The sequence below is a fragment of the Salmo trutta genome, chromosome 6 (assembly GCF_901001165.1).
Source record: "Salmo trutta chromosome 6, fSalTru1.1, whole genome shotgun sequence".
Taxonomy (NCBI): Eukaryota; Metazoa; Chordata; class Actinopteri; order Salmoniformes; family Salmonidae; genus Salmo; species Salmo trutta.
The window spans coordinates 19385161-19408745 of NC_042962.1; the positions used below are offsets into that span (position 1 = coordinate 19385161).

Consider the following 23585-nt stretch of genomic DNA (forward strand, 5'->3'; position numbering starts at 1 on the left):
GCAAGGAAACCTGAGAACTTAACACAAATAATTTAACACTTCACAGAGTGCCTTCCTCCAGGGTTTGGTTGATGATCACTTTTAGTTTATTGTGACTTGATTTAGGAAATTACCGGCCACATCCTGTGACTTAATATTGGGTGAATTACGCTCCACTGGACTCAAATCTAACAGTACAGTTGGATGAGGGGATGGAGAAAAACAATTGATTATTTTTGCTTTTCCTCTTTAGGCATTATATGCAAACCATTTCCCTGGGTACACACTACAAAGTGAATACCAAGCATCTTTGGGAACAGAAAGATGGCTAGACGTATGGATGTCCACGGGCCGTTGCCTGGAGAAATATTAGGATGCACCTTCGCCTTGTTTGACTCTTCTCACACCGACAAAGGGACATGTTGTGTCTTTAGCCGTGTGTGTGTGTGTTTGTGTACACATGCGTCTCTGTGTGTGTGTGTGTGTGTGTGTGTGTGTGTGTGTGTGTGTGTGTGTGTGTGTGTGTGTGTGTGTGTGTGTGTGTGTGTCTGTGTGTGTGCTAAGTTTGGAGATGGTAGGGGAGACTAGAGCCCTGTTGAGAGAGGCTCTTATGTTCTCAGTCTTGTCCTAATGTGGCGTTCCAGTTTTCCATGCCAGGTCATTACTGGCCCAGCAGCACCCACTCTCTCCTCCTCTCCATCCAAACTCTCCATCTGTGCCCTCTATATGAAAGAGAATGGCTGAGCAAGAGCAGGGCTGCACTGGGGAGAGAGAGGTGCACTGTGGAGAGAAGCTGAGCAGGGGTAGGAGGGGCTGCTGAGAGAGGCGAGAGAGAGGCCTGTGTGGAGAGAAGCTGAGCAGGGGTAGGAGGGGCCGCTGAGAGATGCGTGTGTGTGTGTGTGTGTGTGTGTGTGTGTGTGTGTGTGTGTGTGTGTGTGTGTGTGTGTGTGTGTGTGTGTGTGTGTGTGTGTGTGTGTGTGTGTGTGTGTGTGTGTGTGTTTGTTTCCAGGCCCTGCACTCTCCTGCTGTCGTCTTTCTAAATCTCTCTTGTGTCTCCCTCTCTCCCTGTATATCCGAGTATACACTGTATATACTGTATGTGTGATGTTTTTTCCAGGCCTGTGCTCTCCTACAGAGGGCCGGGCGGCGGCGGCACCAGCAGTGGTAGCGGTGGTGGGGCTGCTGAGCGTACACATTTGGCTCTCCGCATGATCCCGTCAGAGCTGGGCCTGTCACCGCGGCGCTGGGGCTGGCGCTCCTCCTCAGCAGCAGCACAGCTCTGCCTCATTATGCCGCTCCTGGCTTTGATCTGGTTTGCGAGGCTCTACCTGCATTACTGCAGCCAGTGGCTCTTCCTCCAGGCCATCGCAGTTCCTGTCAACAAGTGAGTGTGCTTCCTTTGATATCCTCCTCTCTCCGAGGAGGTGGAGGAGGAGGAGTGATTGTGTGTGTGTAGAGAGAGTGCATGGGAGAGGAGAGAAGAGGCAAGAGCTAGCACAGTGCAGCGGAGTTGTGTGTGTGTGTGTGGGGGACACACACAGACACACACACACACACACACACATAGATGTACATAAGTACTCACACACTCCCTCCCACTAGATACTGTATAAAAATCTGCCCATTACCAGTTTAACAAGACTTGCCTAAGCATTAATGAAACCATGTGGGAGAATTCATTGATTTCAACAGGCATTCTTGCGTGTGCATTATTTGGAAAGAATGTATTGTTTATTATTTTGTAGACAGTATTTCATAATAAACAAAGTAGGATGCCATTGAGAGGCTGTTATATCTCAATAGCACATGGTGTTGATTTAATTCATCACATTAAAAGCAAGACTGTGAATATGCTTACAAGCATTAAATCATAGAAAAGCCATCTGACATCTGACAGAATACGGGAAAAATGTGCATGAGTACAAAAGGAGTGGAGGGAGGGGGGATGGAGGAAAAAAAACATGCAAATCGAGGGGGTCACCAGCCACCAACGGATGACAAGTTCCACATGTCTGGCCACTTCCTCTGAGCATTTCTCCCTGTAATGGGCAGTCCCCAGCTAGCTCTCTGTCTCCATCTCTGACAGTCTGGGGATGGCCAGTGTGCTGACAGCCTCCCCCCAGCCCCATCCCCTGTGTCTAGCCCCCTGTCTCACCCGATGCCCTCCCCCAATAGTGCCTCTGGGACATCAGCGGGCAGCAAAGCGGGCCCTTCATGAGTGAGACACTCTCACTCAGGCCCCACGCGGCTCTCCCATCACCCCCAGCACTCACACGTACACACACACACAGACTGTACACACACACACATCATCACCAGTCAGGTGGCCAAGAGCCACTTTGCCAGCATATCACACCACCACCTCACAGGCCCAGTCATTAAAGAGCACCACATGCACATTAGACATTATATCACTCTGTGGCCCACTCAGAGTACTAAATCAGTATTATTACTCCCCATTTTATTTGTCAACATTCAACAATATATATTTCTGTAAAAATGACATTTGTAAAAACCTGGTACAAACCACAGATACGGTATATTAAAATACGGGGATAGGGATATAATGACTGTTTATAGAATTGTAAAGTTGCCATGGAATTTGACTTAAACTGAAGATGGAAACCTCTAGACAGGTCAGGACAGAATTGTAGACAAACCAAAATACAGGAGCGTAGCATATAGACGAATAGATGAATTTTTGAGCAGACAGAAAGCGATAGTAGGTTTAGCAGTGTTGTGTTGGATCAGAAGGAGTACAAATGGACCATCAGTGGGAGTAATGGCGAGTGGCTGAGAGTGGGTTGTTTCTCTTAGCGAATCACATGTGAATTAATGGGCGAAACAGGCACCTCTTTACTCACACAAGCACTACTCGCAGATGGTAGATTAAGAAACTCATGAGCCATGACGTGAATTGTTGAGTGTAGGTACAGTACATCTTATCTTACCTTTTGTTATTGAAAACAACAGCTTCACAACACTTGAGTTGCATGCTCAATTTACTATGAATTGATTGGTACTGTAGATCTATCATCTTTTGTCGCAATGTACTTTATTCATCAAGTGATCCCCACCACAAACAGAAATTAACCATTTTTGGTTATGATGTACACGAAAACACGACTAGTATGTTCTTTATTCAATATATATTTTGACATAAATGTTTTGCTATTTCAGTGTGCTATCACATGTATATGTGTCCTGTCTTAGAGTGGATGGAGCACCCCAAAGCCCTGATGTAGGCTAACACTTCTCTTGTTTTCCTCTACCCACCCCCCCTTCCAGATTCCAGTTCCATGCCCACACCGTGGAGCTGGTCTACCAGAATTCCTTGCTTCATACCCGCGAGGAGTTGGCTATGGTCGTGGTGGGACCTCTGACCTTGAACGCCGTAACGTTGCTGCTGCTCCTGATCAGATGGGGCTGTCAGCTAGCGTTTGGCTCACTCCCCTCCTTCACGTCAAACTTTATCATGGCTTTGGGAGTGTGGACAGTGCTGGACCCGCTGGCGGTCTTTGTAGTGGATGCCATCCTGGGGGTAAGTCACTTAAAATAACTTGGACACTTGTGTTCACTTTAAATGGGAAGTTCACTTTATCTTAGCAAAGTGACTTTAGAAGTTAGAAAAAAAAGCACACACAAGGTTAGATCCATGTCTTTTTGCATCAGGGATCCCGTTTTGTCTGTCCGAAAGAACGCCACCGTCAGATGACATTCAGTTGTTTATGCGGAATGTGAAACCATGACATAGAGGTTGATAAGAGGCTATTTGAAAGCCACACTGTATATGTGTATTATTATTTGGCCTGGTATTTGATCTATCTATCATTTCAATAACCACCATGTACCTCAATGAACATAAATGATAATCCAAGGTGAATGTCCAATATGTATCTAATATGCATGTGTACTGTCCAATCATATACTATGGTTAATCATATGGTTATTAGTGAAGAGATATTAGTGAAAAGTATAATATTTCCTCACATAATGGAATACCACAGAAGGCCTTGACAAATGCATCTCCAGCCAAACACTTTCCCCGGTTTTCTCTTTGTCGGAGACCTCTTATATTACCTGTAGATTACACTGTAGATGTACTGTACTGTCCTTTGCTTCAATGTATTTAATCCAGTGTATATACAGCCCATTCGGAAAGTATTCAGACCCCTTGACTTTTTCCAAATTTTGTTACGTTACAGCCTTGTTCTAAAATTGATGAAATCAAAAAATGTCATCATCAATCTACACACAATTACCCATAATGACAAAGCGAAAAAACAGGTTTTTAGAAGAAAAAAACTAAAAACAGAAATACCTTATTTACATAAGTATTCAGAACCTTTGCTAGGAGACTCAAAATTGAACTCAGGTGCATCCTTGAGATGTTTCTACAACTTGATTGGAGTCCACCTGTGGTAAATTCAATTTATTGGACATGATTTGGAAATCATAAGGAGTACATATAGACACCTGTCTATATAAGATCCCACAGTTGACAGTGCATGTCAGAGCAAAAACCAAGCCGTGTGGTCGAAGGAATTGTCCGTAGAGTTCCGAGACAGGATTGTGTCGAGGCACAGATCTGGGGAAGGGTACCAAAACATTTCTGCAGCATTCAAGGTCCCCAAGAACACAGTGGCCTCCATCATTCTTAAATGGAAGAAGTTTGGAACCTCCAAGACCCTTCCTAGAGCTGGCCGCCCGGCCAAACTGAGCAATCGGGGGAGAAGGGCCTTGGCCATGAAGGTGACCAAGAACCCGTGGTCACTCTGACAGAGCTCCAGAGTTCCTCTGTCGAGATGGAAGAACCTTCCAGAAGGACAACCATATCTGCAGCACTCCACCAATCAGGCCTTTATGGTAGAGTGGCCAGGTGGAAGCTACTCCTCAGTAAAAGGCACATGACAGCCCACTTGGAGTTTGCCAAAAGGCACTTAAAGGACTCTCAGGCCATGAGAAACAATATTCTCTGGTCTGATGAAACCAAGATTGAACTCTTTGGCCTGAATGCCAAGCATCACGTCTGGAGGAAACCTGGCACCATCCCTACGGTGAAGCATGGTGGTCACAGCATCATGCTGTGGGGATGTTTTTCAGCATCAGGATCAGGGAGACTTGTCAGGATCAAGGGAAAGATGAACAGTGCAAAGTACAGAGAGATCCTTGATGAAAACCTGCTCCAGAGCGCTCAGCACCTCAGACTGGGGCAAAGGTTCACCTTCCAACAGGACAACGACCCTAATCACACAGCCAAGACAACTTAGGAGTGGCTTCAGGACAAGTCTCTGAATGTCCTTAAGTGGCCCAGTCAGAGCCCGGACTTGAACCTGATCAAACATCTCTGGAGACACCTGAAAATAGCTGTGCAGTATCGCTCCCCATCCAACCTGACAGACCTTGAAAGGATCTGCAGAGAAGAACGGGAGAAACCAAATAAAGGTGTGCCAAGCTTGTAGCGTTATACCCAAGAAGACTTGAGGCTATAATTGCTGCCAAAGGTGCTTTAACAAAGTACTGAGTAAAGGGTCTGAATACTTATGTAAATGTGATATTTCGGGGGGGGGGTTATTTCAAACATTTTCATTTCTAAAACCTGTTTTTGCTTTGTCATTATAGGGTATTGTGTGTACATTGATGAGGGGGAAAAAACAATAAAATAATTTTAGAACAAAATGTGGAAACAGTCAAAGGGGTCTGAATTGTGGGCTCTATGCGTGTCCAGCGTCTGTCCTACAGTGCAGAGTCTCCTGTTGCGGATGCAGCCAAGCTCTACTGGCACTTCTACCGGACCGACCAATCAGGGGCAGCTGGAGTGGTCATCACCCTCTTCCTCTATGCCATCCTCTTCCTCCTCTCCACCACCATCCTCTACCTCTACTTCCTCAGGTCAGCACAAACATGCAGAGGCATTATGCCCAAATAAACTAATTTAATGCATTTGTAGGATAAAATATAGAAGATAAAGTTGATTTAACTCTGAATTCATTCTAATATTGAAATTGGCCATCGGTGCTGATGAGCTTAGACATAAGAAACACGGGAAAAATGGGACTCGCTAATGCCAATGAAATATCAATTGAACAGCACTGAATGCAGTACTATGCTATGAGCTTAATGTGTTTTCATACACATTACTAGGGTTTTCATGGTGTATGTACTGTAGTGCTATTATAATAATATTGGCATTTCCCACCATTGCTTCAGAACCCATGTCGTAGTTGACGTCTCAGTTCCTCGAAACAGCCCGTTTCTGAACCAGAAATGGATCTTGCTCCAGACCTGTCCTGTCACATTGGGCTTTCGTGTTGACTTTGAGTCCTCCGTCTCTGACCTTCCTAGTGGCTGAAAAGTGTCACAACACTGGGGAAGCACACAGGAAGAGCGACTAGCGAATTAGGAATTATCATTGGGGTATTTTTAGATGGTCCAGCCTATGGGGACACCCTGCCAATGAAGAGTAAAAACCCTCTAACACCCACAGTCCTGTCCACTCATTCCTATACCCGCTCCCAAATAACCAACCCCCAGACTCCCTCAATTCATGTGTGTGTGTGTGTGTGTGTCTGTGTTTTCACTCAACTATGTCCGCAGAAAACAAGTGTTGATCTAATCGGTTGTGATTTTAGAGTCTCATGCAATTACTAAAGCAGTTATGCATTAAGCGAAGTGCCACACAAGGCAATGGAATTGAACGCAGCTCCATAGTCGGTAAGAGAAGATGTAAAGCGTGGCTAATTCGGAACTAGGTAGATTTGTTTTTACGTAACGTGAGTAAGTAACATCCTTGCATTATGCGATTAGTTGATATGGTGTATGGTGTATGTTTCATCGTTGTGTTGTATCAATATTGAAGGGGCCTGCTGCTATAGTAGAAGGACAACGTTTGAGCTGCTCATCAGATGAAGTCTATCAGATTGAGGTCACCCCTGCTGGAACGTTAGGGGAACGTTAGCGCTAGCAGTGTTTGTGTTTGTGTTGTGATGGGGCTCTGCAAACCACTTTTGCACGTATCTTTCCCGTGAGTCGCTCTGTCCTGTGAAGAAAGCAATGCTCCAATCTGATTGGCTCAGAACAACAGCCAATGAGAGTGGTTCCTTTTCAATGGATGTTTTACTAAGGAAGTTGGGGTTTGATGGTGATTAGTGATTATTGCAAGCTGAAGATGTGATTTATACAACATGTACTTGTAGGCCTGTTGTACCCAATTTTCATACATTTTTTTTTTTGTTCCCGAAAGGCAATTCTCTTTTACATTATGGAAAGAGTCAGTTGTAGGCCTAATTTTGGGGGAGTGGTGAGGTAGGAAAAACATTGGGTATGTGATGAAATACTGTACCACATCCCCATCAAAAGGTGTGGGTTTTCGTACCCTGAAATTAGACCGAATCCCATTAACATTTCAAAATGTAAAAAGTCCACAATTGAATTAATCAGTTTGGAATCGGTCCGAGAGGGGTACCATTTCATTTTCCGTAAGCGGCCGCTTATCGGCTCAGCACTAAATGGACAATATTAAAACAGCAGCCAGTATTAATGATTTCTGCCACTCAGTCGCCGGGTGGATTGTATTGAATATAGGGCACGAGGCTGAGGAGGGCTGATAATTTTATGGGTTACATGTTCTTATTGGCTGTCAGAGGGAGAGCTCTGACACAGCTCGTGACCTATTTCTAAAAAAAAGCCTGGGGCTATATGTATAGATAGAATGAACTGTTATCCTTTTTTAATTACATTTTAGGCTGCCTTGATTCATTGGCTGAAAAAAATATATATTTCAGTAATTTTTTATTCCTACACCGAAAAACTTCACAAATAGAGGTGATGTGACATTGATTGTAGTGGTATTACATTAGAATGATTACAAGGTAAAGGAGAAGGAAAGGGTCTTCAATTTTGTATTGAGAGGAGCTGGTCTCCATCTAGTACTTTGAATGAGTCTGGATCCAGCCGTCTGTCTGTCTGTCTGTCTGTCTGTCTGTCTGTCTGTCTGTCTGTCTGTCTGTCTGTCTGTGTGTTAGGGGCTCTGGGGCTGAGACAGCCACACAAACACGTTTGTTTCACTATCCTTGTGAGTACTTCTGGGCCCTAGAAGGATAGTAAAACCAAAAACACACACACACAGAGACACACACACGCGCGCACACACACACACACACTGAATGGGCTGAACCCTCCCTGGACCTCTCTATCACACTATGCTCCTAAGACATGGTTTGAAGGCTAAAATGGTTAGAAGTGAGATATATTGTCTTGAATGTTGAGACTATCTATGTGGAATACAGATATTATAGAATTCAATGATTTGATATCTGTACAATTTTTTATTACATATTCTGAACAAAAATATAAAAGCAACATGTCAAGTGTTGGTCCCATGTTTCATGAGCTGAAATAAAAGATCCCAGAAATGTTCCAGACGCACAAAAAGCTTATTTCTCTCAAGTTTTGTGATCAAATTTGTTTACATCCCTGACGGTGTGCTGGGGACAATAAAAGGCCACTCTTATAATAAAAGGCCACAAAATGTGCAGTTTTGAAACACAACTCAATGCCACAGATGTCTCAAGCTTTGAAGGAGCGTGCAATTGGCATGCTGACTACAGGAATGTCCACCAGAGCTGTTGCCAGAGAATTTAATGTAAATTTCTCTACCATAAGCTGCCTCCAACGTACTTTTAGAGAATTTGGCAGAGCGTCCAACTGGCCTCACAACAGCAGATCACGTGTAACCACACCAACCCAGGACCTCCACATTCGGCTTCTTCACCTGTGGGATCGTCTGAAACCAGCCAGCCCGACAGCTGATGAAACTGTGGGTTTGCACAACCAAATAATTTTTGCACAAACAGTCAGAAACCGTCTCAGAGAAGCATATCTGCTTGCTCATCGTCCTCACCAGGGTCTTGACCTGACTTCAGTTCAGCGTTGTAACTGACTTCAGTAGGCAAATGCTCACCTTCGATGGCCACCAGCACGCTGGAGAAGTGTGCTCTTCAAGGATAAATCCCGGTTTCAACAGTACCGGGCACATGGTGTCATGTGGGCAAGCGGTTTGCTGATGTCAACATTGTGAATATAGTGCCCCATGGTGGCGGTGGGGTTATGGTATTGGCAGGCATAAGCTACGGATGACGAACACAATTGCATTTTATCGATGGCAATTTCAATGCACAGAGATACCGTGACAAGATCCTGATGCCCATTGTCGTGCCATTCATCCACCACCATCACCTCATGTTCCAGCATGATAATGCACGGTCCAATGTCACAAGGATCTGTACGCAAATCCTGGAAGCTGAAAATGTCCCAGTTCTTCCATGGCCTGCATACTCACCAGACACCCATAGGCTCCCAAGTGGTGCAGCGGTCTAAGGCACTGCATCTCAGTCTTAGAGGCTTCATTACAGACCTTGGTTCGATCCTGGGCTGTATCACAACCGGCCGTGATCGGGAGTCCCATAGGGCGGCGCACAATTGGCCCAGCGTCGTCCGGGTAAGGGGTGGGTTTGGCCAGAGTAGGCCGTCATTATAAATAAGAATTTGTTCTTAACTGACTTGCCTAGTTAAATAAAGGTTAAATAAATAAAATATTATAGTAATGTTTGCATATCTGTATTCCCAGTCATGTGAAATCCATAGAATAGAACCTAATGGATTTATTTAAATTGACTTATTTCCTTATATGAACTGCAACTCAGTAAAATCTTTAAAATTGTTGCATGTTGCGTTTATATTTTTGTTCAGTGTATATAATTGACACTATTGATTCATATTAATTAGCAGCTACCATTTAACAGATAAGGGTCTTTCTATAAATAAATGGGCCAATGTGTGACATCACGGTCAACATTTCTAAATGGTTTGATATACATTTAAATATAATTTTCTAGTGAATAAAAGTCTAGCTAGGCACAATGAGACCATAACACCACCTACAGTAGCAACAACAAAACATCTACATGTCATTCAAAATGTCACAAGAAACATGGACACCCCATGTTTCTTTGTCATGCCTAGTTGCCAGTTTTTTTGTGCTTTAGTCAACTTCTCTTTCATTTATAGCCATGCTAAACATCCCTGAAGAATGAAAAAGATAAACAACAGCATTTCTATATGTTTTAATAGTCGATATAATAATATACAATAACATAATACAATGGATTCTGTCAACAAAATCACTGACAATAATAATAACCAATAATGAAATCATTATAATCAGTAAACTCTTCAAGCATTGTGTGTGAGTGTGTGTGAGAGAGTGTGAGAGAGTGTGAGAGAGTCTGTGTCTGAAAACCAGCTGTCAAATTCTTGCTTCCTCTGTCCTTGTTTCCTCCACTGCTTGCCTCTCCTTGAGAGTGCATTGTACCTGAGGGGAGGAACCTTCACTCCTCTTCCCCAATGTGCTTTGAGAGGGAGGTGAAGAATGGGGGAAACAAGGGGAGAATCTCAATTACATTTCCTTGATCCCTCAGGTCCTCTCTCCTCACCTCCTTCTCAAAACCCATTGGGTAAGAAGGTTAGAGGGAAGGACCTCTGACATTCTCATCCAATGGGTTTTGAGAAGGCGACAAGGAGAGAAGATGCAATGAATCAAGGAAATGCAATTGAGATTCTCCCAAGGACAGAGGAAGCAAGTATTTGACAGCTATTCAAGACTAGGTAGCTGAAGACCTGCTGTAAACAGTGAAAGGATATATTTACATATCTACTATTTACATCCTTGCTTCATCCCAGCTAGTTAGATGTGCAAACAATGACTAACTATAGCTAGGGGAATAGCTCTAGTCTAGCAATATAAACTGTTGTTTTGGCTATATGGCATCATTGAAAATTATTACCAATGGTTAATTAGGTTGATAGGATAAATCTGTCCCCCAACCATTTGTGACCGACTGGCTCGATTCGGTCTTATGTTGCAAAATTTGGATTTTTTTACATGGGATAAAAGTAGAGCTAGAAAATTGTATATCATACACTACAGTTGAGGAACAATGGGAAAGTAACTCTGCTTTCAAAGTTGATAAACTTGTAACCCCACTTTTGAGAAAATGTCCCTTGAAAGTTTTGGTGCACCTACTGGAGAACTCTTCTTTGTCTACACCCATTCAGCATCACTCACATTCACTTAAGCCTTAGCTCCACCCATCTCTTTTAGGATTCACATGTGAGGCCATGTGCTAAACAGAGTGAGTACAGTAGTGTACTAAACAATCAAAGATTTAAAGACTAAAAGCTGGTTTATACTACGGCTATGTCTGTAGACAGTTGTCACAGTGACATCATGAACATTCTATTGTCGTCCTACATCAAACTTGTCGTTATGAAAAAGCACACAAAAACTACAGGCTGCATGACATCAGCAGCCTGGTGGTCTTAAATAGCATAACTGGTGTATTTTAACATCAATAAACCCATCCGTTTAAAAATAAATGAAGTATATGTCAATCTAGCAAACCAGGCAACTAAAAGCAACTTCCTAAACAATGTTTTGGTTCGTTTCTAGCTTGTTAGCTAGCTAGCCAGTTTAAATAATTACCATATCATAGCTGACAATTACTTAACTTTAGCTCATTTTTATTAATTATTACATAAAAAAAACGCACAACAAGATCATTATTTAAAAGTTAATGGCGAGCTAATTACAGAAAATAGCTGAGAGTGTGACGAAATAAAAGTAGGGCATTTTACCGGAGAATCTTTTAACACTGTTTCTTTAGCCTGACTTTGTATCCTAATTTGACTGGTGCAGGTCAGGTTGTTCTTCACATTACCATCTCTGGTAAACACACACTATATCAAATAAAATCAAAGTCTATTTGTCACATGCACAGGATACAGAAGGTGTAAACGGTACAGTGAAATTGTTACTTGAATAGTGGAGTCTTTTTTTATGCTAAACAATGAACCATAATCCCAATTTATAACGTTACTACCATGCATGAATCTACAGGTAGATAAAGCTAACCAATTAGGTTCAATGCTAGCAAGCTAGCTAACATTAAGCTATAATTAGCAATGCAAATGGATTTCTGAGATATGAATAATATTACTACACAGATCATACATGTAATGTTAGCTAGTGAGCCAGCCAGCTAACGTTAGCTAGCTAGCTAACAGTACGCTTTAACTTGCAATGGAAACAACTTTCTGTCAAAATTTGAAGCGTATAATATCTGAAAATGTAGATATCTAGACTCTCTTACCTGTATACATGGATGAACTCTTGTCCCTCTCTGTCACCACATGCCATGGTTGCCCTTAGTTTGAAGATGTAATCCGGAGAGAGGTGTTTTATCAACAGCCTTCTGTGTGTTCTCTTTTCGACTCCCTCCGCATATTTGCAATCAAACAAAATACTTTTCTCCATCTCTTTAGCTATCATACTCTGCTTCCCCCAGGCATTCCATGCATTATTTTGGATATGTGTGCCCATCAAAACTGTTTTCACACCGTAATATAGGGTGATACGACGCCAGGACAGCGGAGTCAATCACCACCTTCCGGAGAAACCTGAAACCCCACCTCTTTAAGGAATACCTGGGATAGGATAAAGTAATCCTTCTAACCCCCCTCCCCCTAAAAGATTTAGATGCACTATTGTAAAGTGGTTGTTCCACTGGATATCATAAGGTGAATGCACCAATTTGTAAGTCGCTCTGGATAAGAGCGTCTGCTAAATGACTTAAATGTAATGTAAATGATACGAAATGTTACGAGGTTACAGTGCACTTCCGAGATCGCCATTCAAAAAAAAGAGTCCGACAGCAATATCCAGGAATTTTACAGGATCAAGTTCAATGTGTAATTAATTTGTTAAATGCTTAGTATATGATAAAACGACAAACAGCAGTATCATAAATGTAAGGAAAGAAAAGTAGTGTTTTATGTCACACGATGTTTGCCAAATCTGTGAAGAATCCAAACATGAGAAAGGGTTTAAACATAGATTTTGATTAGTCTCACGAATTATATTGAATGTACAGTTGAAGTCAGAAGGTAACATACACCTAGGTTGGAGTCATTAAAACTCGTTTTTCAACCACTCCACAAATTTCTTGTTAACAAACTGTAGTTTTGGCAAGTCGGTTAGGTACATCTACTTTGTGCATGACACAAGTAATTTTTACAACAATTGTTTACAGACAGATTATTTCACTTATAATTCACTGTATCACAATTCCAGTGGGTCAGAAGTTTGCATACACTAAGTTGACTGTGCCTTTAAACAGCTTGGAAAATTCCAGAAAATGATGTCATGGCTTTAGAAGCTTCAGATAGACTAATTGACATAATTTGAGTCTATTGGAGGTGTACCTGTGGATGTATTTCAAGGCCTTCCTTCAAACTCAGTGCCTCTTTGCTTGACAACATGGGAAAATCAAAATAAATGAGCCAAGACCTCAGAAAAGAATTGTAGACCTCCACAAGTCTGGTTCATCCTTGGGAGCAATTTCCAAACGCCTGAAGGTACCAAGTTCATCTGTACAAACAATAGTACACAAGTATAAACACCATGGGACCACGCAGCCATCATACCGCTCAGGAAGGAGACGCGTTCTGTCTCCTAGAGATGAATGTACTTTAGTGCAAGAAGAGCAAATCAATCCCAGAACAACAGCAAATAACCTTGTGAAGATGCTGGAGGAAACAGGTACAAAAGTATCTATATCCACAGTAAAACGCGTCCTATATCAACATAACCTGAAAGGCCGCTCAGCAAGGAAGAAGCCACTGCTCCAAAACCGCCATTAAAAAGCCAGACGACAGTTTGCAACTGCACATGGGGACAAAAATCGTACTTTTGGGAGAAATGTCCTGTGGTCTGATGAAACAAAAATACAACCGTTTGGCCATAATTACCATCGTTATGTTTGGAGGAAAAAGGGGGAGGCTTGCAAGCTGAAGAACACCATCCCAACCGTGAAGCACAGGGGTGGCAGCATCATGTTGTGGGGGTGCTTTGCTGCAGGAGGGACTGATGCACTTCACAAAATAGATGGCATCATGGGGTAGGAATATACTATGTGGATATATTGAAGAAACATCTCAAGACATCAGTCAGGAAGTTTAAGTTTGGTCAAAGTTTTGGCAAAATGGCTTAAGGACAACCAAGTCAAGGTGGCCATCACAAAGCCCTGACCTCAATCCCATAGAAAATGTGTGGGCAGAACTGAAAAAGTGTGTGCGAGCAAGGTGGCCTACAAACATCACTCAGTTATACCAGCTCTGTCAGGAGGAATGGGCCAAAATTCACCCAACTTATTGTGGGAAGCTTGTGGAATGCTACCCGAAACATTTGACCCAAGTTAAACAATTTAAAGGCAATGCTACCAAATACTAATTGAGTGTACAGTGAGGGAAAAAGTATTTGATCCCCTGCTGATTTTGTACATTTGCCCACTGACAAAGAAATGGTCAGTCTATAATTTTAATGGTAGGTTTATTTGAACAGTGAGAGCCAGAATAACAACAAAAAAATCCAGAAAAACGCATGTCAAAAATGTTATAAATTGATTAGCATTTTAATGAGGGAAATAAGTATTTGACCCCTCTGCAAAACATGATTTAGTACTTGGTGGCAAAACCCTTGTTGGCAATCACAGAGGTCAGACGTTTCTTGTAGTTGGCCACCAGGTTTGCACACATCTCAGGAGGAATTTTGTCCCACTCCTCTTTGCAGATCTTCTCCAAGTCATTAAGGTTTCGAGGCTGACGTTTGGCAACTCGAACCTTCAGCTCCCTCCACAGATTTTCTATGGGATTAAGGTCTGGAGACTGGCTAGGCCACTCCAGGACATTAATGTGCTTCTTCTTGAGCCACTCCTTTGTTGCCTTGGCCGTGTGTTTTGGGTCATTGTCATGCTGGAATACCCATCCACGACCCATTTTCAATGCCCTGGCTGTGGGAAGGAGGTTCTCACCCAAGATTTGATGGTATATGGCCCTGTCCATCATCCCTTTGATGCGGTGAAGTTGTCCTGTCCCCTTAGCAGAAAAACACCCCCAAAGCATAGTGGTTCCACCTCCATGTTTTACGGTGGGGACAGTGTTCTTGGGGTCATAGGCAGCATTCCTCCTCCTCCAAACACGGCGAGTTGAGTTGATGCCAAAGAGCTCAATTTTGGTCTCATCTGACCACAACACTTTCACCCAGTTGTCCTCTGAATCATTCAGATATTCATTGGCAAACTTCAGACGGGCATGTATATGTGCTTTCTTGAGCAGGGGGACCTTGCGGGTGCTGCAGGATTTCAGTCCTTCACGGCGTAGTGTGTTACCAATTGTTTTCTTGGTTACTATGGTCCCAGCTGCCTTGAGATCATTGACAAGATCCTCCCATGTAGTTCTGGGCTGATTCCTTACCGTTCTCATGATCATTGCAACTCCACGAGGTGAGATCTTGCATGAGGCCCCAGGCCGAGGGAGATTGACAGTTCTTTTGTCTTTCTTCCATTTGCGAATAATCGCACCAACTGTTGTCACCTTCTCACCAAGCTGCTTGGTGATGGTCTTGTAGCCCTTCCAGCCTTGTGTAGGTCTACAATCTTGTCCCTGACATCCTTGGAGAGCTCTTTGGTCTTGGTCATGGTGGAGAGTTTGGAATCTGATTGATTGATTGCTTCTGTGGACAGGTGTCTTTTATACAGGTAACAAGCTGAGATTAGGAGCACTCCCTTTAAGAGTGTGCTCCTAATCTTAGCTCGTTACCCATATAAAAGACACCTGGGAGCCAGAAATCTTTCTGATTGAGAGGGGTCAAATACTTATTTCCCTCATTAAAATGCAAATCAATTTATAACATTTTTGACATGTGTTTTTCTGGATTTTTTGTTGTTGTTATTCTGTCTCTCACTGTTCAAATAAACCTACCATTAAAATGATAGACTGATCATTTCTTTGTCAGTGGGCAAACGTACAACACCAGCAGGGGATCAAATACTTTTTTCCCTCACTGTATGTAAACTTCTGACCCACTGGGAATGTGATGAAAGAAATAAAAGCTGAAAGAAATCATTCTCTCTACTATTATTTTGACATTTCACATTCTTAAAATAAAGTGGTGATCCTAACTGACCTAAGACAGGGAATGTTTACTAGGATTAAATGTCAGGAATTGTGAAAAAGTTTAAATGTATTTCGCTAAGGTGTATGTAAACTTCCGACTTCAACTGTATCTTTGTTCCCACTTTATATCTTAATGATTTCACATGAAAAAAATTGGCAAATTATTATTAATATCTATGTAACAGCTCCAAACAGTTGTCCACTAAAATAAATGCTCACCGGTACCATAGTTTAGAACTGCTGAACAGCAGTTCTGCCAAACATATTGTGCATATCCAAGGTATTTCTGCAATGAAAGATGGTGAATCCCACTAAGAGGGAGGCGCATAAATGAATGAAAAGAGCACATCTGATGATGAATGCAAGCTATTCTTTTGTCTGAAGTCAGAGTACTACAGAAGAGTAGCAAACTCTCCCACGAGCTCTGGATAGGAGTGATGCTGGGTTCAAAGCTCTATCTATCCAGTATCCTTGTATACAGCTGGCTCTCCTTGATGTTAGTTTTAACTGATTACCCCCTGACTGCGGAGAATCTCTTTGGTAGGGGAAAAGGTTACGCGCGTTTGATGATTGGCCAAGGCATTTGTTTGTTTGTGTAGCGCTGGTGTCTTTGTGGGCTGTTGTCTGTGTTGCTTGTGGAGAAAGCTAGCCGGCTGATGCTCAGTCACCTCGAGACTCCGATCAATACGCGTTCTGGCGTGGCCGCATGACTCAGACCCACCTCATCAGACGGCCACTCAATTAGCAGCCAATAGCAGCCAATCCCCTGGCGGCTATCTTTGAAGCGCCTTGTGGAGTCCTCTGGAGTCTCCCGTGATCTTGATTGTTCCATACCGCCCACTCACTGCCAGCCCAGCTCCTTTTAACTAACAAGTAGCCTCCCTCCCACTCACCAAGGCCAATTTGCCTGCATTCTTGTCCTCTGTATTCTGCGTTCTGTTTTATTAGTGGATCAATTCAGATACTCCATTTGAAATGGCATACTGAGTCTAGAATGAGATGCTTAATGCAATTAATAGAACGTTGGGGATGTTTCCTGGTACACTGGACACCATGATCTGGGTTTTAGTTGTAAGCACCAGACAACATCGAAACGATAAGATTCATTCAATGCCGCCGATGCTCGTCGGATGAAATGTGTCCCAAAGGTCAAGGAACCGGTTTGTGGAACGTTAGCCGACGTGACATTAACATGAATATAATTAGGATGTGACGTTGGTTTGGCATCCGACTAGTTGACGAAACCATGGGTACAGTCATGAACTTTGACACTGTTGGGCTGAGTAGGGCGATATTGTTCCTTGTTTTCACAAATTACCCTTGGTGGCGTTTTACGAAGGCAGAGTGGCAGACAATGATGGTTCATGGCTTGTCTTCTCCACTTTCCCTCCCTCCCCCCTCACGCCCTCCCCCCAGACTCCACAACGAGGGGCGCATGCTGGACATCTTCCAGCGTCTCAGCGCGACCGAGGGATCCTTCTTCGTCCCCCGGGACCTGGAAGTGTCCAACCAGGAACTAGACTACATCATCCAGAAGGCCGAGCAATGGAGGGGCTTCAACGGAGAAAGACGCAAGGTGAGTCAACTAGCCCGCTTAACGTCCCTAAACCCTGACCCCAACCAAACTGGGCTGGCTCGGATATTTTCTTTCCACATTTTCCTTTTCAGCACGGTTCCATTAACTATGGTGGATGCCTAACCAGGCCAGCTCAACTCAGTGGTGTGAGAAGGCCTTTCTTATGACCACTCTACTGTAGCCATGCTCCCTGCTCTCTGCTGTCCTCAAGTCGTAAGTGTTTAATTGGATTAATGGTTGTTTTCTTACTGAGAGGATGAGCAGAAAGGCCCTATTGATACTAATCCATTAGATTGCTCCATCTAACAGGCAGAGAAATTGTGGTTGGTTGTCTGCAACCACGGGTCATGCCCGCTAGGGTCTAGGACCAAGGGGATATATTCTGTGGGTGAGCTGATTGGTTAGCGAGGGACTTAGAAGAGTGGTCAAGATAGACTCCAGTTATTGTCCATTACTCGCTTTAATTTGGACACTTTATTAACAAAGATATTAAGTTCTAAGAAGATACATAGAATAAGCTTATTTTCTATCATTACATTTTCTTTAGTTACATTTCAGAAAGCCAAGGAATTCATCTCAAAGGTCTTTAGCTTCATTCTAATTAGTACAAGATAATTACCAAAACAGAAACTCAGCTAGCGGGCTGCCTGATTAGCCTGTGGAAACCAATTTCCAAAGATATTTCATTAAAGAAAGACTACTCAATCAACACACACACATGCATGCACACACACATGCATGCACACACACACACACACACACACACACTGCAACAGGCATTTGGTTAATGTGAACTTAGCATGGACAAGTCGATGTCAGAAGGTTGTGGGTGCAGGAAATTCCATCGTCCCCATGAAATGATTCTCATCTGAGGGAAGCTGTCATCTTCTGACAGGCACTATGGGTCGGTGAGGATGACACAGTGATGACACTGTATTAGCATGTAACCACGGCGGTGGGGAATCTATGCATAGTGATTGAAAATGTGACTTCTGCAGATAAGAAAATAGAACATAGCGATCCAACCCCATTTAATTTATTCTGTACAATTTGTTAGTGGCATACATCTCTTATTAACTTTCCTGCTCTCTCTCTCAAGTTTATACACTCCCAAATGGCTACAGCTTGTACTGTACTGCAGCCTCCCTGTAAAGCCTCCCAAACTGTTTAGTGACTTTCTGATGAGATATTATAATACCTGTCAACCGAGGCGAGTGTAAGTGAAAGATAATTGCCACCTCATCGTAAATGCAAAGATTTTTTTCAGCTGTTTTGTGGTAGCACTCCATTTCAATATAGACTATGATGAAGCCAACCGTGTATGATGATTTTACCACAAATCAATTAAACTACAAATAAATATATTTAACAGTCCCAGTCTAGCAATGTGCCCGTTTCACTTTTAGACATACCAAGTTAACTAAGGATCTGTGCCATACCAAGTTAACTAAGGATCTGTGCCATACCAAGTTAACTAAGGATCTGTGACATACCAAGTTAACTAAGGATCTGTGACATACCAAGTTAACTAAGGATCTGTGACATACCAAGTTTACTAAGGATCTGTGTCATACCAAGTTAACTAAGGATCTGTGACATACCAAGTTAACTAAGGATCTGTGACATACCAAGTTAACTAAGGATCTGTGACATACCAAGTTAACTAAGGATCTGTGACATACCAAGTTAACTAAGGATCTGTGACATACCAAGTTAACTAAGGATCTGTGACATACCAAGTTAACTAAGGATCTGTGACATACCAAGTTAACTAAGGATCTGTGACATACCAAGTTAACTAAGGATCTGTGCCATACCAAGTTAACTAGGGATCTGTGCCATACCAAGTTAACTAAGGATCTGTGCCATACCAAGTTAACTAAGGATCTGTGCCATACCAAGTTTACTACACTCCTGGAAAAAAGGGTTCCAAAAGTGTTATTCAGCTGTCCCCATAGAATAACCCTTTCTGGTTCCAGGTAAAAACCTGTTTTGTTTCCAGGTAGAACCATTTTGGGCTCCATGTAGAACCCTCTGTGGAAATACTTGGAACCAAAAGGGATCTACCAGGAACCAATAAGGGTTCTTCAAAGGGTTCTCCTATGGGGACAGCCAAATAACCTTTTTTTTCTAAGAGTGTAAGTATCTGTGCCATACCAAGTCAACAAGAGTCTCTTTTTTTATTTTTATTTTATTTCACCTTTATTTAACCAGGTAGGCTTGTTGAGAAGTTCTCATTTACAACTGCAACATGGCCAAGATAAAGCAAAGCAGTGCGACACAAACAACAACACAGAGTTACACATGGAATAAACAAACGTACAGTCAATAACACAATAGAAAACATCTATATACAGTATGTGAAAATTAGGTAAGATTAGGGAGGTAAGGCAATAAATAGGCCATAGTGGCAAAGTAATTACAATTTAGCAATTAAACACTGGAGTGATAGATGTGCAGAAGATGAATGTGCAAGTAGAGATACTGGGGTGCAAAGGAGCCAAAAAAAATAACAATATGGGGATGAGGTAGTTGGATGGGTTATTTACAGATGGGCAATGTACAGGTGCCATGATCTGTGAGCTGCTCTGACAGCTGATGCTTAAAGTTAGTGAGGGAGATATGAGTCTCCAGCTTCAGTAATTTTTGCAATTCGTTCTTGTGGTCTGTTTAGGTGTGAGATCTTCCTATAGACCAATTGCCTCACAACAACCTTTGTGGGTTAAGCCTATTCATTCAAAGCCAGTCTTTCCATACAAGTCAATATAGTTTAATATACACTATATATACAAAAGTATGTGAACACCCTTCAAATTAGTGGATTTGGCTATTTCAGCCACACCCGTTGCTGACATATGTATAAAATCGAACACACAGCCATGAACTCTTCATAGACAAACATTGGCAGTAGAATGGCCTTACTGAAGAGCTCAGGAACTTTCAATGTAGCACCATCTTAGGATGCCACCTTTCCAACAAGTCAGTTCATCACATTTCTGCCCTGCTGGAGCTTCCCCGGTCAACTGTAAGTGCTGTTATTGTGAAGTGGAAACGTCTAGGAGCCACAACGGCTCAGCCGCGACGTGGTCAGCCACACAAGCTCACAGAACGGGACCGCCGAGTGTTGAAGTGTGTAAAAATCGTTGGTCCTCGGTTGCAACACTCACTAGTGAGTTCCAAACTTCCTCTGGAAGCAATGTCAGCACAAGAACTGTTCGTCGGGAGCGTCATGAAATGGGTTTCCATGGCTTGAGCAGCCGCACACAAGCCTAAGATCACCATGCCTAAGATCACCAGCTGCAGTGGTGTAAAGCTCGCCGCCATTGGACTCTGGAGCAGTGGAAACGCGTTCTCTGGAGTGATGAATCACATTTCACCATCTGGCAGTCCTTCGGACGAATCTGGGTTTGGCAGATGACAGGAAAATGCTAAGTGCAAACTGTAAAGTTTGGTGGAGGAGGAATAATGGTCTGGGGCTGTTTTTTATGGTTTGGGCTAGGCCCCTTAGTTCCAGTGAAGGGAAATCTTAACGCTACAGCATACAGTGACATTCTAGACAATTCTGTGCTTCCAACTTTGTGGCAACAGTTTGGGGAAGGCCCTTTCCTGTTTCAGCATTACAATGCCCCCCGTGCACAAAGTGATGTCCATACAGAGATGGTTTGTCGATCGGTGTGGAAGAACTTGATTGGCCTGCACAGAGCCCTGACCTCAACCCCATCGAACACCTTTGGGATGAATTGAAACGCCGACTGCGAGCAAGGTCTAATTGCCCAACATCAGTGTCCGACCTCACTAATGCTCTTGTGGCTGAATGGCAGCAAGTCCCCGCAGCAATGTTTCTCCATCTAGTGGAAAGCCTTCCCAGAAGAGTGGAGGCTGCTATATCAGCAAAGGAATGACCAACTCCATATTAATGGCCATGATTTTGGAATGAGATGTTCGACTAGCATGTGTCCACATACTTTTGGTCATGTAGTATAGTTCAATCGTTGTCTTCAGCATGAGATGGAGCTAATGTGGAGGTGAGACTATAGTCCCTGCCTTGAACCGTTCTCATGCACCTCCCTGAACATTACATGAGATACAGCCTCAATTAATACATTCAGTAAAGTAATACTAATTAGTTTGGCTTATTTATTGGATAGAAATAGGGCCTCCAATTTTCTGCCGACTTTGAGAGAAATTAGGGCCCAAAGTTTATGATTAAGAAAATGCTTAATTTAGCCTGATGGCCTCTCACAGTTGTCCTACTAAGTCTTCCCTACGTTACGTAGATTTCCTCGCTGCACTGCAACAATTACAGCATACTTAATACTGTCCCTAATTTGGCTTTATTAAACTGATAAAATGCTAACGCATTAAACACATTTGCCAGCGTGATTAAAATATAGGGTTATTGCATTTTATGATTTTTACATTATTCAGGCCGGCGATTTTTCACAGAAATAAGATTGGCCGTGCCATTATTTCATCATTATTGGAGCAATTTCTCCTGTGCCAAAAAGGGTCACTTTCCTAACTCAGCAAAGACATATCCCTATTAAACTAATTCGCCTACATGCACATTTTTGTCATTTTTCCCTCGTTAACTATTTATCAGAGACAGGAAAAAAATATATTCATGAAGGAGAGAGGGGAGCAGCCCGACAGAGCTGAAACTAATATTTTGCAACTCTAATGATTTTTTGCATCCTTAATTAGATAGAATAAGGTTGATATGATTAGGTCAGGATGTAGTGTTTTTCATTAAAAATACATTTCAGAAACTGTATTCCAAATGTGCCCTTGCAATTAAATAATGAATCCAACGTGTTTCTTATTACGGACCCAATTAATATGAGAGGGAAGGGCGTAATTTTAATAACAATGGGCCACGAGGCCTTCATTAACCAAGAGAGGAGGGAAGATTGGATAAAGAAATAGAGGAAAAAAGATATTCACAGGTACAGTATAGTGATGGTGTGACGGGACATAGAAAGTTTTAAGGGTCAAACAAAGTGATGACAAAGGGTCAATGACTTGATCTGACCATTTATCTTCAAGTCCCCAGCCACAGTTCATTCTAGCAAGAATAACAAACTAAACAAAGACAGCCTCAAGGGCAGCCATGTTTAATTTACTCTCTGATAGAATGTGTGTTAAGTACACGGTTGAACACTCACTCTTAACACAATCCAACACAAGGAAATGAGAGAGGTTAATGACAACGTTAAGTAAAACCAGTGATAACCAATGACAACGTTGACTAAACCAGTTTTCTCTCAGGGTGCCCTCTGCCATAAAATGGGATGCGATCCTTCCTACCTTTTAACTGTACATGTGATGTTTCCCTCCAGCTCTGAAACAATAAAAGAAGAATCCACATTCAATAACAAATCTGCAAATGGCCCTATTATTATCAAACTTGTAATTTTCATGATCATAAAACATAATCTAATTTTACTTTCTTACTTACCAATTAACTTTATATTACACCTCACTATTCTTCCAGGCCTTACAGTATACGATCAGTTCTATTGCTGTAAGCTTTGAATATGACTTAAAGGTGGTGGCATCAGATAAAAGCACCAGCTGTTGAGCTGATCCAAAGTGGGTGAGTGGGCCTACACTCATACCTGAGTTGGAATTCGATCTGAACACTTGCGGAGGAAGCAGTAGGATGAGTTTTCATTAAAGTCTTATCATCTAGCTAGTGTCAATGATGGTGGGTGATAGATACACCCACTCGCTGATGTCATCGCTTACGATCGATTAGATCATCTACATCGGCACCTTTCCTAGTTCTAGTTCTCCAGGGAGGTTACAACAGAAGCCAGGCTAACTGCCTACTGCATTAGTTGGTTAGCACACGGTTGTGGGAGTCTACTGCAACTGAAAACCCATAGTGGAGCTCAGTTGGTAATGAGCACATTAATTATGGAAAAGCACTGATGCAGATGGACCTAATTAATTGTCT

The 23585-nt window shown here is 42.5% G+C and overlaps 1 protein-coding gene across 7 annotated transcripts in view; it reads left to right on the forward strand.

The window, feature by feature from the left end:
• The window catches only part of ofcc1 (orofacial cleft 1 candidate 1), a 167502-nt gene that overhangs the window by 68337 nt on the left and 75580 nt on the right, over positions 1 to 23585 (forward strand). For 6 of the 7 annotated variants that reach the window (XR_003878713.1, XM_029755618.1, XM_029755621.1 and 3 more), the window contains 4 exons: positions 1097 to 1363; positions 3268 to 3520; positions 5708 to 5871; positions 17467 to 17626. Coding sequence is in view for 6 of the 7 variants with exons in the window: in XM_029755618.1 (XP_029611478.1) it covers positions 1097 to 1363; positions 3268 to 3520; positions 5708 to 5871; positions 17467 to 17626 (844 nt within the window). In the remaining variant the exon portion in view is untranslated. The remainder of the gene's footprint in view (positions 1 to 1096; positions 1364 to 3267; positions 3521 to 5707; positions 5872 to 17466; positions 17627 to 23585) is intronic. The other variant, XM_029755623.1, reaches the window with a different exon arrangement.